The following is a 13,992-nucleotide window of genomic DNA, read 5'->3' as shown; positions in this document are numbered from 1 at the left end:
CAAGTACAAATACTGAATAATTCAACCAACTCTAATTAATGCCAAAGCGGAAGTCAAAATCTAGTAACCTCTGAGAATATGAATAGAAACTCTGATTATCATTAGGAAGCTTGTTTGAGAGCTAGTAGTTCTAAAATTCATCAGGAAATGTTGCTTTATTGTACACCCATTAGTACAGACAATTTTTAGTTCTCTGTGCTATCATGCTCTATATATCCTTGCATTTTCTAGCTCTCATAGAGAATCCGTATTGAAACCATGTTTCTTTTGTCTGCTACTGCTGTAACAGTTTATTAGTTGCATTCCCTGATGTATTTATTGGTTTAGCTTAGATTGAAGAGTTTTGATTTGGGTGCTGTGTGGCTGCACAATAAGATATTAAAACACATAGGAATTTATTTGTCATTTACTGCCAGACTTCAAATATGACTGTTGTAATTCACCAAACTTCGTTTTTATGGTTTCTCAGGTCACCAGTGAATAGTTTGGAATAACAGCAGTTTAAGGTCATGAAAGAAACTTGTACACATAATCAAGAAAAAGTGAGAGACACTAAATTTTCCCCATAAATGAATGAGAAAAATGTTTTAAGTATCATTGCTGCTAATTTTGGTCTGAATTTATTACCCTTTGGATTAGGAGGATATGAAAGTCCTTACCAAGGCATTTTTCTTTCCTTTAAGTTAACAATGTCAAGAAGAACCAAGCCAAAACAAAGATATGCATTGAAGAATAAGAAATCTTTCCATGAACTAAGGCACTCAGCAGTTGTCAGCTCATATTCTTCATCCTTGGTGATCCTTTGTCTTGGATGGTTGTCAGTATGAAGCTATTACTGCTATAAATGTTCCCTTTCCTATTCCAAGGCGCATTTAAAAGCCTATTGTAGGACTTAGGCTGCAAGTCATTTTAGAAAATTTGAATTAAGTTCCAGAGCCACTGGGACTACAATATCCAGACCGATATTGGAGGTTCTGCCTTTGGGTGCTCATTGGTCTGGGAGATCTTTTGCAATGAAAAAGTCAGAAATTCTTGTTTTCTGTTGTGTCCTTCATGTAATTCATCTTTACAACTGTCTTTTAGTCCTTGTTGACAACTGGCTGTTACAGGCTATAAAATCTTTCTCCTTCTGTCTCTTTGTGATATAGGTTCCTGTGCCTCTCAGGGATACAGCATAGAGTATTTTTGTTCAATTTTATTGTCAAAATTGGCATTTTACCTTAATCCTTTCAGGCAGGGTGTATTTACAACAGTCATCATGACATGCTGTCCATATGAGGATTTCATGCTAACTTCTGTGCATAATTTAAACTTTGATCTAAAATGGTACTTTATTTTTTCTGCAGTAAAACTCTATTTCGAGCTGTCAGACAGGAGCTAGTATGCTTGAAGACATCAGTTAATGCAGTAATACTTATTCCTCTTAGAAGTACGGGAAGATGCAGGAGGCCCTGTGTGTGGTTTACACGCAGTGGAGGCCAGTGCCAGGATGCTAACTGGGGACTTTCTGTCTGGGTGCTTGGAAGCAATCGGTCTGGATGTTGTAGAGACACCCTGAAGTTGGTTACATGATTAGTTCTGTCATCATCTCTAACATGATGGGCAGCCTGACCGTCTTGCAGCAGCCACATGCGTGCCCTTCACTCCCTTCCTTCTTTCCTGAATATCTCTTTTGTGGTACCGTGTCTGCATTCCAGAATAAATTTCAAGTGTTGCTGGAAAGTAATATATTGTGTTAATGGATAATTAAGTAATAAGGCAGCACTGTTAATTGAATGTGACTCTGAGTCCTGGTTGCTGACAGCTATGTGCTAAAAAGTTTATTTCAAAGTGTCAACACAAAGCAATTGCAGAAAAAAATTGCAGTTCATTAAAAATACTGACTTCACATAGATTTTAGAAGTCCCTGTAATAAGCTTTGAGTTGGTAAAGCAAGGTATATAGCTTAGAATGAAACCAGTAATTTAAAACTACCAACAAGAATTCATTTCTTAGAAAAGTTTCTCCTGCGAAGTTTAAGTAATGAAAAAAAAAAATATATATTTTTTATATATATATATATATATATATATAAGAGGGGTGTTTGTGTATCTAAAAGCCTTATCACTTGTTTTCTGCATGTTGTGTTTTTAAATGTAGATCTACCTTTTCTTGTGCAACGCATTGTTTAAAGGAAATATAATTTCTGGGCCAAATTTAACGTGTGGTGATACCCAAACCACTAGTGTTCAGCTGTTGCCTGAATGAGCTGCAGGTACAGGAACTGTCGGTCTGAATGGCAGCCCCTTAATCGCTCTGACATTATCGTGTATTATACCACGCCACTCAGAGCCTATTAGGATCTTTGTTCATCTCTGTCATGGAATTTGACAGTGTGTGAGTTGAATGATTTTTTTTTCACTACTGTCTCTGAAGGGCTCTGTCTGATGGCCAGCTGTGGGTGTTACATGGAGCTGTGTCATGTGAATATTGACTTCTGTGGCTCCATGTGGGAATGGACTCAGTAAGCGAGACATCGCAGCTGGCTGATTCTTTGTCATGGCAGAAGAAAAATGAAAGAAAGCCAACCAGCTTGGTTCAGGCTGAACCAAAAATGATGTGATTTCTTCCTCTGAGAAACTGAGAAGTGACAAAATGGATATACCCCATTCAACCTGGAAATAGTACATCATTCTGGACTGTTACAAGAAAAGAATATAAAATCGAAGTGAAATAAAGGGTAGATCTCATGAGTTAAAATTCCTCTTTTACCTTGTAGTTTGATGGAATAGATCATTCTCCCAGGGTGTGAGTTCTCGGTTTATATTCTCCTCTCCACCCAAGGAGAGATAAGAGCCACCATCTCTAGGCTGGAACCTTGGTATGTCTTTTCATGCGTGGTAGTAACCATGGTTGTACGGGATGCTGTCTGGGCACCCTGTACAAATGTGAATGAGTCTCACAGGGAGGACAGAGCGCTCTGGTCCAGGCTGTCCCCTGGCCCAAAGCTTACAGGGCTCACCTTGGTTTGGGTGCCTGACATGGGGATCAGAGACCTGATTTTCCTGCCTTTCAGGTGCTGCTGTTTCTGTGCCAATTTCCATTCACCCAAGATCTCTGGCCTAGTTTACAGATGGATTGATGGGTTTGTGTGTGGTGTTTTTTGGTCGTGGTGGTGGTTTTTTTGTTTGTTTGTTTGTTTTGTTGTTTTATTGTTTTTTGATGGAACTGAGGAAGCTGTTTAACAGAAAAATATGTTTTGCTTTCTCTTTTCTTCATCTGGGACTGAGCAGAGTCAGATTTCATCTGACCTTTTAAACACATGATTTACTTCTATCTATATTGTGGTTTTGGGGAAGCTGGTTTAAATCAGTTGTGTTCAGGTATTCAGGAAAACCTGCATCCACTAAAGGGCATAATTAAATTTCAGCCACTCTCTGGCGCCTTTGCCCCACACTCTTAAGCAATCCCACCAGTTGTTCCAGTACAACTGACCCACTTCTGCAAATTTAGCTACAAATTTCTGTTGTGTCTTTTATTTCCACCAATTGCAAAGCTGCTATAGAAGCTACCTGCAATGAATATCAATGAATTGTGAATGGGAAGGAATTGTTGTATTCTCTTACATCCACTGAAAAAAAGAAGCTGCAGTAGATGCTTCACTAGTTGATAACAATGTATTTTATTTTTTTTTTTTAGGCTTTGGCTAATCTGCACTTAATAGACTACATAGGAGAGCAGACAGCTTTGTTAATAAAGGTTTGTTTAAAACATTTACAGTTTTTTAAGACATAGGGAAAATAGTTTTGCTCCAATAGAATAATGCATAATACTTTCCTTTTGAATTTAATGTTAATGATTGCATTCCTGCATCAGCAGTATCAAGAAAGCATGTTATACTTTGGCATGGGTGATATTTAATATTTAATATCTGTCCACAGCCAGAATCAACATAGCTACAAATGCAAAAGGGAAAACTTTTCTGTAGTCTAAAAAAACCCTAAAATATAAAGAGTAAAAGGGGAAAATTTAGAGCTGCACAGTTTATTTCTTGTGTGAAATGCAAGTAGGAGTATTAGAAATGTGCAAGTATGAATATTAGAAATAATAGCATTTGTATTTATATTTGTTCAAATTTTCTTAGCAAAAGAACAATAATTGTATCACTAAATGTCGGGCTGTTTTCATTAAAATGCTTTTCCTATCTCGGAGCCTGAAGGAGTAATAAATGTTGATAAATTAAAACTGTGCCGAACATGCCATTATGCCATGGAGGGGACAGAGCAACACCGGTCTCATCAACGTTGTAATTTGATCTCTCTCAATTCCAGGGGGTTCCTGAGGACCAGCGCTTGGCGGTGGCCATCATTTTAGTGCTCTGGGTGTCCGCTTTGGCCTCCTCCGTGATCGACAACATCCCCTTCACAGCTACAATGGTACGTGGGTTCTGCACAGACCTTGCACATCCTCCTCCTGGTGCTGGCGAGGGAGCTGAGCTTGCTGACAATTTGGGTTTTTCTTCACCTCTTCTGTGTTGTCATTTACTTGATCCCCCAAGACTGAATATTATTACAAGCTTATTTGTACCGTTTAGACATCTAGTTGGACATTGCTGCCAGCAGCTACAGTTAGCTGTGGAACTAGAGGAGCAGTTTTAACTGTGGTTTTGCACTTTCCCTCTTATATCCACATCCGTGCTGACAAGTAAAATTGTCTTTTTGATGGAAACTGTCGCTATCCATCCACTGCTATCAATATATTTTCCCTCTATGTACTGTGTAGGTATGTTAATGCTTTTTTAACACCTGAACCTTTTATTGCTACCTTGCTTAGGTAATTAGTTTAAAAACTAGCAAATAAGGTTAAGCATAACAAATGCTTCTTAGTAGCTGAGTTTTAATAACAGAGAAGTATCAAATTATAACAAATTAGGGCATGATCAGATAGGTTTATTCAATCAAGTTCTCTGTTTAAAGTGCAATAATCTCTTCATTATCCTGTAGGAATAATTCATTGTTATAGCTTGTTTTTAGCTAAATATGATTTTTTCTGCCATTGTTATTGGGTGGTCATGTCCACCCTTAACCTACATCAAGGTTTAAGACACTTCTTGTTGGGCACATGACAGGTTGGACAGATTTGCAACTGTACTATAAGGATATGTTAATATGGTATTTTGGTTTGATTAGTGTGGTGTTTCCTGTGGAATTATATTGATTTAACAACAACAGACGGCAAGCAATGAGCATGAAAGGAAAGATTGGTTCAGGATGAGTCACCTTCCAGCAAACACTTCAGGACTACTAAGCAAAAATGTAGAAATCTTAGCTTAGAAGGTTTTGCCTCATATCCAGCCAGTCTATGAAAAACTGGTTTGAACCAATACAAAAAAAGAACCTGCATGCATATTAACCAGGAGGTCTTTTACAGGTTTTGAGAAGAGCTCTCTTTTAAAGGAGTATGTTTTGGGGAATGGGACTAAAATAAAGGAATTTTTTTTGGGTGCCTGAAGACCACTTTTGTGTCCTTGCTGGAGGGAAATACAGGTAGACAGGAAAAGATCCTTGCTAACATACTAGACATTTAAAATGTATATTTTTTCATTCTATTCTGAGGTGAACCTAAGAGATTGTTACTTCTTTTTAAAAATTTTATAGCTTGCAGATTCTTACATTAATTGTATGTCAAAAGTGGAAGCTGTAGATGAATATTTTAAAAAGGTAATTGGGATATGAATATATGTGAGCTAGCATTACAAATAATTCTGGGAAACAAACTATTTTATGAATTGAAGTAAAGAAAACATATAAGGAAAATGCTTTCCTAGTAGAATATCTAAGCATTTTCAAAAATTGCTAAGTATCTACATACATAAATTATGATCCTTGCTTACCCGAAAACATAATTGCAACACATTATCTGCAGTCTTAAGAACAAAACCTAAATATTTTCAGTTATTTTAAGATGGAAATGTTTTGGGGTTCAAAATATTCATGTGTTTAAACATTTTGAACACAGTGATGCTTTTCAGCAGCCTTCAGCAGCAGCATTGTGAAGAACTCTCCCTTACTAAAAAATTCTGAAATTACAATAATTAGATTAGTTTAGTATTTGAAGCATCTTACCCTGAAAATACCTTTTCAGTGCAACATTGTAATTCATCAAATTCTTCTTTGCTCTAGACAAAGATAAGTCTGGTATAACCTCACCATCAAAAATGTCAGTACCATACGGAATTCACATACAAAGGTTGATAAAGTGAAATCTCTGCAAAGAGCTCAGAACATAGCAAGTATCTTATGCTGCAGAGGATGCTGCAGAAAGATAATTGCATACAAGAAACAGTGGAATGTGTTTCTAGGGACACTTAGCTCATCATAGGTTGATTGCTTTTATTGTTTCTGTCTTGGTGAAATTCTGTTTGTGTTAAACTAAAAGCATTGGAACCGCACAAAGACAAAACAGTCTTCAGAATATCTTCCAGCTGCTTGTTTCACATAATTTGTCCTGAATGCAAAGATCATGAACTGCCCCAAAACGAGAAGAGGAGATTGAAACTTGCTTGATGAACTGTAATTCCCAGACTTTTCCCTTCTCTTTAAGCATTGGAGAGTAAAGATCCAGCTTCCCAATTAAACATATATTTATATGAGTGCTTATTGCACTTCATTGCATAAACATGCCTAGCAACCATGATAGGAAAACCAATCATTTTTAGCCAATATGTAAAAAATGTACTGTGGCAAAATATTTTGAGTTTGAGATATACTTTATGACAAACTCCATGAACTCTGACTGTGTGCAAAAGACTATCTTGCCAGCAGGAGACTTAATATATATAGATATATCTGGGATTTGCAAAAAACACCCACAAAATATTCTGTGTATATACAATTAATAAACCAGCAGCTTAGTTATTAAGTCTCACACATTTTAATTCTTGAATGGCAAGGGTTTTTTTCATGTTGAATATCGATCCTTCTTGGAAGAATAAATGTAGTGAATCATGCAGTGATGCTCAGCCATTCTATTAGTGCTCTCATAGTTTCCCTCCTTTTCCAACAAGCTAAACTCACAATGTCATTCCTCGACAGGCAGACTTATTAATTTTTAACGCCTGCACTTTCCTAATATTGTCATTTAAATAGGCATGGATTTCTGCCCTTAGAATGTTAGGTGACATGATTTTATTACCAGTATGCTATTTAGTTTAATTGACATGTTTTATCACCTGCATATGCTGGAGCCATCTGTTTATATTTTTCTTTTATTACCAGAACCAAAAATACAGCCATAGTAAACCCCCATTTTAGCTGATTTTAAATACTAGTTCCTCAGTATAGTGTGACAAACATTTTCCATGAACCACCTGGCTGGCAAGGTGACTTAGTCTTTCACAGATCTTTGTTAGAAACTGGAAAAATTTTGGCTCAATATTTATTGCCTCTAAAACTATCAAAGGCTTTTCATTTGCAATACTGAATATTCTGTATGTATCTTATATTCTTAGTGACAGTTTTATTTTTAGGTCTTCCTTATTACCTGCCCTACGAGAGTTTTTTATGTCGTACATTTAAATGCTTGACAAAAATGTGACTGGGCCATAGCTGTCTGCAAAGACAGGCCAGTCATCAATAATTTGGGAAGCTACAAATAAGCTTTTTTCTATTAATGCATATTCTCTGCAGTTTTCACAGAAGACATCTTTACCACATGCAGTTCTTAGCAAAGAGTGTGCTGTTAAATCCCCTGGTGTTGAGCAGCCATGAATCCCTAAAATAAAGACATGAATTGCTGTTTCATTCTCATTTTGCACAAATAGACAAAATGGGTGCTATGAGCTGATGCCTTCTACTGTGTTGCACAGGTATTGGATGAACTTGTCTAAGTTACTCTTCTTGCACAATGGAGATACGCGATTACTTGTACAAGTGTTATCTTTGGGAAGCAGAAATAGCTGAGAGGGCTTCACTCTGCTGTTTTTTATGAGTTTCCTGACATCCCAGGAGGAGATGCTCACTGACAGAGAAGGACTAATGCATCTCCTCATTGTTCTCCTCTCCATATGTCCAGGGTCCAGCTGGTAGAGCTAAATAGTATTTTCTATTTGTATTTCAGAAAGTCTTCATAGGTCCAAAACTTCATTTCCTTGACTGGTGGAATGCCATGCTCATGAGAAACTTTTGTTTTAAATAGGTGAATAGGATAAAGGTCTTGATTCAACTGGTTCTTTGGTAGTTTTGAGTCTTGGAAAAGAGGATGTGACAGCAAGGTGTGAAAATGTCAACTCTTTGGTTATGGTTTTACTTACAAAGGATGCAGTCTATGTATCAAAGAAAATGTGAAAGCAAAATATTCAAGGCTCTTCATTCCACTTTTGTACAAAGAAAACTTGAAGCAACAATGTTTGGGAAGTGTCAAGTAGACCTCTGTCAAGTAGACAACAGAACGGAGATGTGCAAACATCACCATCAGTCTTTTTAAAAAAAAAGGACTGCATACCTCAATATAAATGTAAGGATTGTTATGAGAAAACTAATAATATTTAATGAAATTTAGCTTAGTAGTAATTGGTGTATATAATTCTTGTCTAGTTTTAGTTATTTAAAGTAAAAGGTGACCTTTCTTTCTTTTTGAGTGTTTCATCTGGCTTACATTTTCAGGATATTGTTGTAGACAGCTGAGAGGGAGAAGAAGAAATACACTGTCCTGCAGAATTGTATTTTTTGAGTCTGAATTAGTTTCTACTATCATTAATTGTTGATAGATGAGGTTTTCTCAGGAAGGTGGATGATTTATAACAGTAATACAATCCCATTCAATTTTTAAATGCTTGGAATATTGATTCAAGATTAAAAACAGTGTGAAAGATGAAAATATATACCTTTCTGGGTTTATTCTTTTTATATTTGTAACATATCTTATGTGCTTTCACAGTTTATGGTATAAACAAACATTTTCTTCACAAGGTTTGATTTCAATTAGAGTAGTTATGTAAACAAATGTGCCAACATCTGTAGATGCTAGAATAGTTCTTTATGCATGGGCTTACATCCTATATATATATATATATATATATATGTATGTATATATGTAATACACATAACACCCTAAATAGACTCAAGTTTAAAGGCTATTTCCTTTCTGTATCAAGTCTTTGAGGACACTCTCTTTTTTCCATTTACAATCATTATTTCTTACAATTGCATTTTTCTGTTTTAATACTGAGAGACAGAGAGTCTTATGACGAGTATGATTCTGTGTAAGGAGGATTTGGCTTTGCTCTGTTAAGCTACGTTACTCATTTTATCTAAATCCTGTCAATCAAACAGCAATGTGGAGTAGTTCAGTATCAAACTTTCCAACAAAACCAGTTTTCTAGAAACTAATCCAACAGAGATTTATCCTGGTAAGATTTTTGAAATAAAGAGTATAAGGAATCAAAGATATTCTCCTGATAAAACATTATTTTTTTCCTGCTAATATTGATAACGATGCCGTTTACATAATCTGAAGAGGGGATAATTAAGGAAACAAGAGGATTCATGAGCTTTAATGTGTGGGTTTTTATTTGTTTTGTTTTGTTTTTCTCTTTTTCTCTCTGTTAAGGGACAGCAGTTCTTACAACCATGAAAAAATCTGCATCCCAATAAATTAAATCAATATGGCAGGATTTTTGTACAATAAGTTTCACAGCCAACTATAGCAGAGTTGGCAAAGTATCCTAGCTTGGAGTGCTTCTGATGCTATTGTAATGCTTACGACTTGAATCAGAAAGAGTTGTGGAACTTACGAGGACAGGCTGAGAGAGTTGGAATTGTTCAGCCGGGAGAAGAGAAGGCTTTGGTGACACCTTACTGCGGTCTTTCAGTACTTAAAAAGAGGCCTACAAGAAAGATGGGGACAGACCTTTTAGCAGTACCTGCTAAAATAGGACAAAGGACAATGGTTTAAACTAAAAGAAGGGAAATTCAGGCAAGACATGAGGAAGAAATTTTTTACAATGAGGGTGGTGAAACACTGGCCCAGGTTTCCCAAAGAGATGGTAGATGCCCCATCCCTGCAGACGTTCCAGGCCAGGCTGGACGGGGCTCTGAGCAACCTGATCTAGTTGAAGATGTCCCTGCTCATTGCAGGCGGCTGGACTAGATGAGCTTTGAAGGTCCTTTATAGCTGAAACTATTCTATGATTCTATAACCAACTCAGTTTTTCAAAAACATTGAAAACTACAGTGAAAAGTTTCCTTCTAACCTTTTTATATTTTGCATTTCTCTCTTTAGTTTTTTAGTACTCAGGTTAACTATAACAGTAGATGAAACTGAGGTTTGGGATATTGGTAGAGCAAAAATGTTACCTAACACATAATTGCATAAACAAATGTGAAAATGTTAAAGGTGAGTTTTGGGAAAACAGAAAGCAGGTTCCTTTGTAACTGAGCCTGTGCGTACTCCTTATCTATTTAAAATGTAAATGGTCAAGCAAGGAGAAATGTCCACTGGCTTTAAGTGCTTTGCATCTTACTGGTGATTATGCTTCTTAATTCTTCAATTTTTTTGGAGCAGGGCAGTTCTTGGGATGGAAATTAGAACAATCTCTTTGCATTAAGTCTAGTTTTAGACCAAAATAATTAGATGCCAGTGACTTTTGGAGACACCATGCCATACAGTTGTCACACAGGATAATCCATAATGTTTGCCAAAAAAAAAGTGTACATTATGGATCAAATAAATATTTCTCTCTGAAAAACTAGAAATGTAACTGAATGTTTTGCACTGATCTTTCATCCCTGTATTCAAAACTGAAGCTTATGGTGAAGCATTCCTTGTTAGAAATACCTTTTATTTACAAAGGTTATTTTCATGCTAAATCTAACTTCAAGCATGTGTCAGAAGTCTGTAGGACTTCTGTTCCCTTTACGCTTATAACTGAAATTCTTTGGTAGACATGAATTCCTTTAAGTATGCGAATATTCAATTTAAGTGTACAGAAACATGTATTGATAAGACAAGTTTCAATGTTTGTCCTCTGCCCGAAAAGTCAACATTCATGGAAGCAGAGCTTCCTGATCTAGCCCTACTACCTGTTAATGTGCTTTGGAGTAGGACATCACTAGCGATAATTTTAACACAGATGATTAATTATTACAAAGTAATTTCAAAAGAATTCACAGTATTTCTAAAAACAATGTTACGTCAAGGACAGAACAATGAAACCAATGCAGTTAAGTGCATATTTGGGCTCCTAAAATACTTTGCTGGATTTAAAAAAATTAAGAAATGAATATATAAGTGCATTACACCATTGCACCTTCTCTTGATATGTTGCAATGTATCTTTGTGTTTAAAAGAAGACACAGTGAGTTGAAACCTTTGTGCAGCGACTTTCTTCTAGGCAGTTTCTGTGGCTTCAATGAATAGATTTACATGACATGGACAGCTCCTGATGCTGAGCTCATTTATTAAAAAGAGAAGCAAATATTCTGATGGGAGTATTATGCATATAGGACTGCAAATACCTAGCAGAGTATTACCTCATGGACTTTCTGCCTGGGATCTCTGTTTTGCTTCCCTCTTCTCCTGTCCTTCACAGCACTGTAATTAGGGAGGGTGTTTCTGGAGGGTTGTAGAAGCTCTGCTTTCTGCATGGTTCTCACCTGTGGGGTGTGAAAATGGCATTACTTGCTCTGCACTTGGGAGCTGGCTGGCACTGGCTTTAGAACTGACCTCAACAGCAAGAAAATAGGATTAAAATTTTAATCTCCTCTGCCTAACTACGTTCTCTGTACTGTGCAGAGCATGCACATGGAGTTGCCTAATTTAAAAAGCTTTTGCTAGTCCGCACAGTTCATGATTGTGTCCTGCAACAATTGAGTTACTGTAGTGCAATAGGATACTTGCAAATAAATCTGGGGAACTAAATAATTGGTTTGGGTTCTCTGATCAAAATTATATAGCAGGAAAAGGTGGTTTATTTAGGTTGAGCAAGACAGTTTATCCTGTGATTTCAGTATTTGTGTTTGAATTTTGTTTTATGTTAAAATATGACATAGTTTTGCAATAAATACAACTGCAGTTTGAATTGCATATCATGTTCTGGCAGCGATGGTTTGAGAGAAGAAAAGTTTGTGAGAGAAATTAAACCTTTCATGACTTTCATGGAAAAAAGACAGATAAGCAAGTTTGCTGATGACACCAAGCTGGGAGGAGTGGCTGACACACCAGAAGGCTGTGCTGCCATCCAACAAGACCTGGACAGGCTGCAGAGTTGGGTGGGGAAAAATGTAATGAAATATAAGAAAAGCAAGTGTAGAGTCTTGCATCTGGGCAGGAACAACCCCAGGTACCGCTATAAGTTGGGGAATGACCTGTTGGAGAGCAGTGTAGGGAAAAGGGACCTGGGGGTCCTGGTGGACAGCAGGATGACCGTGAGCCATAATTGTGCCCTTGTGGCCAGGAAGGCCAATGGCATCCTGGGGTGTATTAGAAGGGGGTTGGTTAGTAGGTCGAGAGACATTCTTCTCCTCCTCTACTCTGCCCTGGTGAGACCACACCTGAAATATTGTGTCCAGTTCTGGGCCCCTCAGTTCAAAGAGGACAAAAGAGTCCAGCACAGAGCCACAAAGATGATGAAGGGAGTGGAGCATCTCCCTTATGAGGAAAGGCTGAGGGAGCTGGGTCTCTTTAGCTTGGAGAAGAGGAGACTGAAGGGTGACCTCATTCATGTTTATAAATATGTAAACAGTGAGTGTCACAAGGATGGAGCCAGGCTCTTCTCAGCAACAACCAATGATAGGACAAGGGGCAATGCTACAAACTGTAACACAGGAGGTTCCACTTAATTATGAGAAGAAACATCTTCACAGTAAAGGTATCAGAACACTGGAACAGGCTGCCCAGGGGGGTTGTGGAGTCTTTTTCTCTGGAGACATTCAAAACCCGCCTGAACACATTCTTGTGTAGCCTCCTCTAGGTGTTCCTGCTCCAGCAGGGGGATTGGACTAGATGATCTTTTGAGGTCCCTTCCAATCCCTAACATTCTGTGATTCTAATATGTTTGGCATGCTGAACCTTCTTCAGGCCTTGAAACAGTCATTTTTGGGCAATTCAATAATAATAATTTCAATATTAACTCATGCAGATTAATCAATTAACAGAATTTAAGAGGGATGATTAACACCACTGACAGGAGGGATTAGAAAAGGGTTGTAATTCTTCATAAAGCCTACATATTGCACCATACCAAAAGAAAACACACAGTCAGTAGAGGTGAGTGTCAGTCAGAGAAAACATTTTTCAGGAAACAGCTATTTCATCTCTGAAATCATACCCCTTGAGGTGGACCTGTGAAATACATTCAAATGACAAACTGAAGGATTAAAAGTCTTTTGTTCACTCTATTCACCACTGAAAATCCTAGATTCTGAAAAAGCATTAATTTTAAGGCATATCACAGTTATTTCAACAAATCCTTTCCTGCTTGATCCCTTGCTGTTCCATGTTTGCTTATTCTTTCTGTCTCCCTTTTGTCCCATAAACTTCTGTACACATTAAAAACAGGTTAATAACATTATCACCTCTCTCCTTGCTAATGACTTTCTCTCTACAGGTACTGATTGCACCTTTCTTTCAAACCAAGTGGTTACACAATTCAGTTGAACACAAACCAGTTTTTCCCAACTAAGGTGAAAGTTGTTTAGATTTGAAGGGTGTTACTGACTAAGATCTGGTGCTACTAGAAAACCTGCCTGGTCTATTTTTGGGCTCTATACCAATTGCCTAATGAAGTCTATTATGTCTCCCTACAAGCCTCATTTGACATTTCAGGGGGTTTATTTTATTTTATTTTATTTGCTAAAATGATTAAATGAAACTCATAAAACTTGCAAACGTTTCCCAGTGAGCTAAATCTATGTTCTCTGGTAAACAGAAAGTAAAATAGCTCAGCACTGCTTATGAATTCAGAAGCCTGCCACATTGTTCTTCCTCAGTTTTTCCCTATCAGATCAGACACTT

The 13,992-nt window shown here is 37.2% G+C and overlaps 1 protein-coding gene across 1 annotated transcript in view; it reads left to right on the top strand.

Annotated features, from left to right (window-relative positions):
- The window catches only part of OCA2 (OCA2 melanosomal transmembrane protein), a gene marked incomplete at both ends in the record, with an annotated part of 177,946 nt that overhangs the window by 111,328 nt on the left and 52,626 nt on the right, over window positions 1–13,992 (top strand). Inside the window, 2 exons of the mRNA XM_080345885.1 lie at window positions 3,679–3,738; window positions 4,311–4,415. Of these exons, the coding sequence (XP_080202011.1) occupies window positions 3,679–3,738; window positions 4,311–4,415 (165 nt within the window). The remainder of the gene's footprint in view (window positions 1–3,678; window positions 3,739–4,310; window positions 4,416–13,992) is intronic.

This window comes from Nesoenas mayeri (genome assembly GCF_963082525.1).
Source record: "Nesoenas mayeri genome assembly, chromosome: 1".
NCBI lineage: Eukaryota > Metazoa > Chordata > Aves > Columbiformes > Columbidae > Nesoenas > Nesoenas mayeri.
The sequence above is the reverse complement of the archived record's forward strand: the minus strand, read 5'-3'. Positions and strand labels throughout refer to the sequence as shown.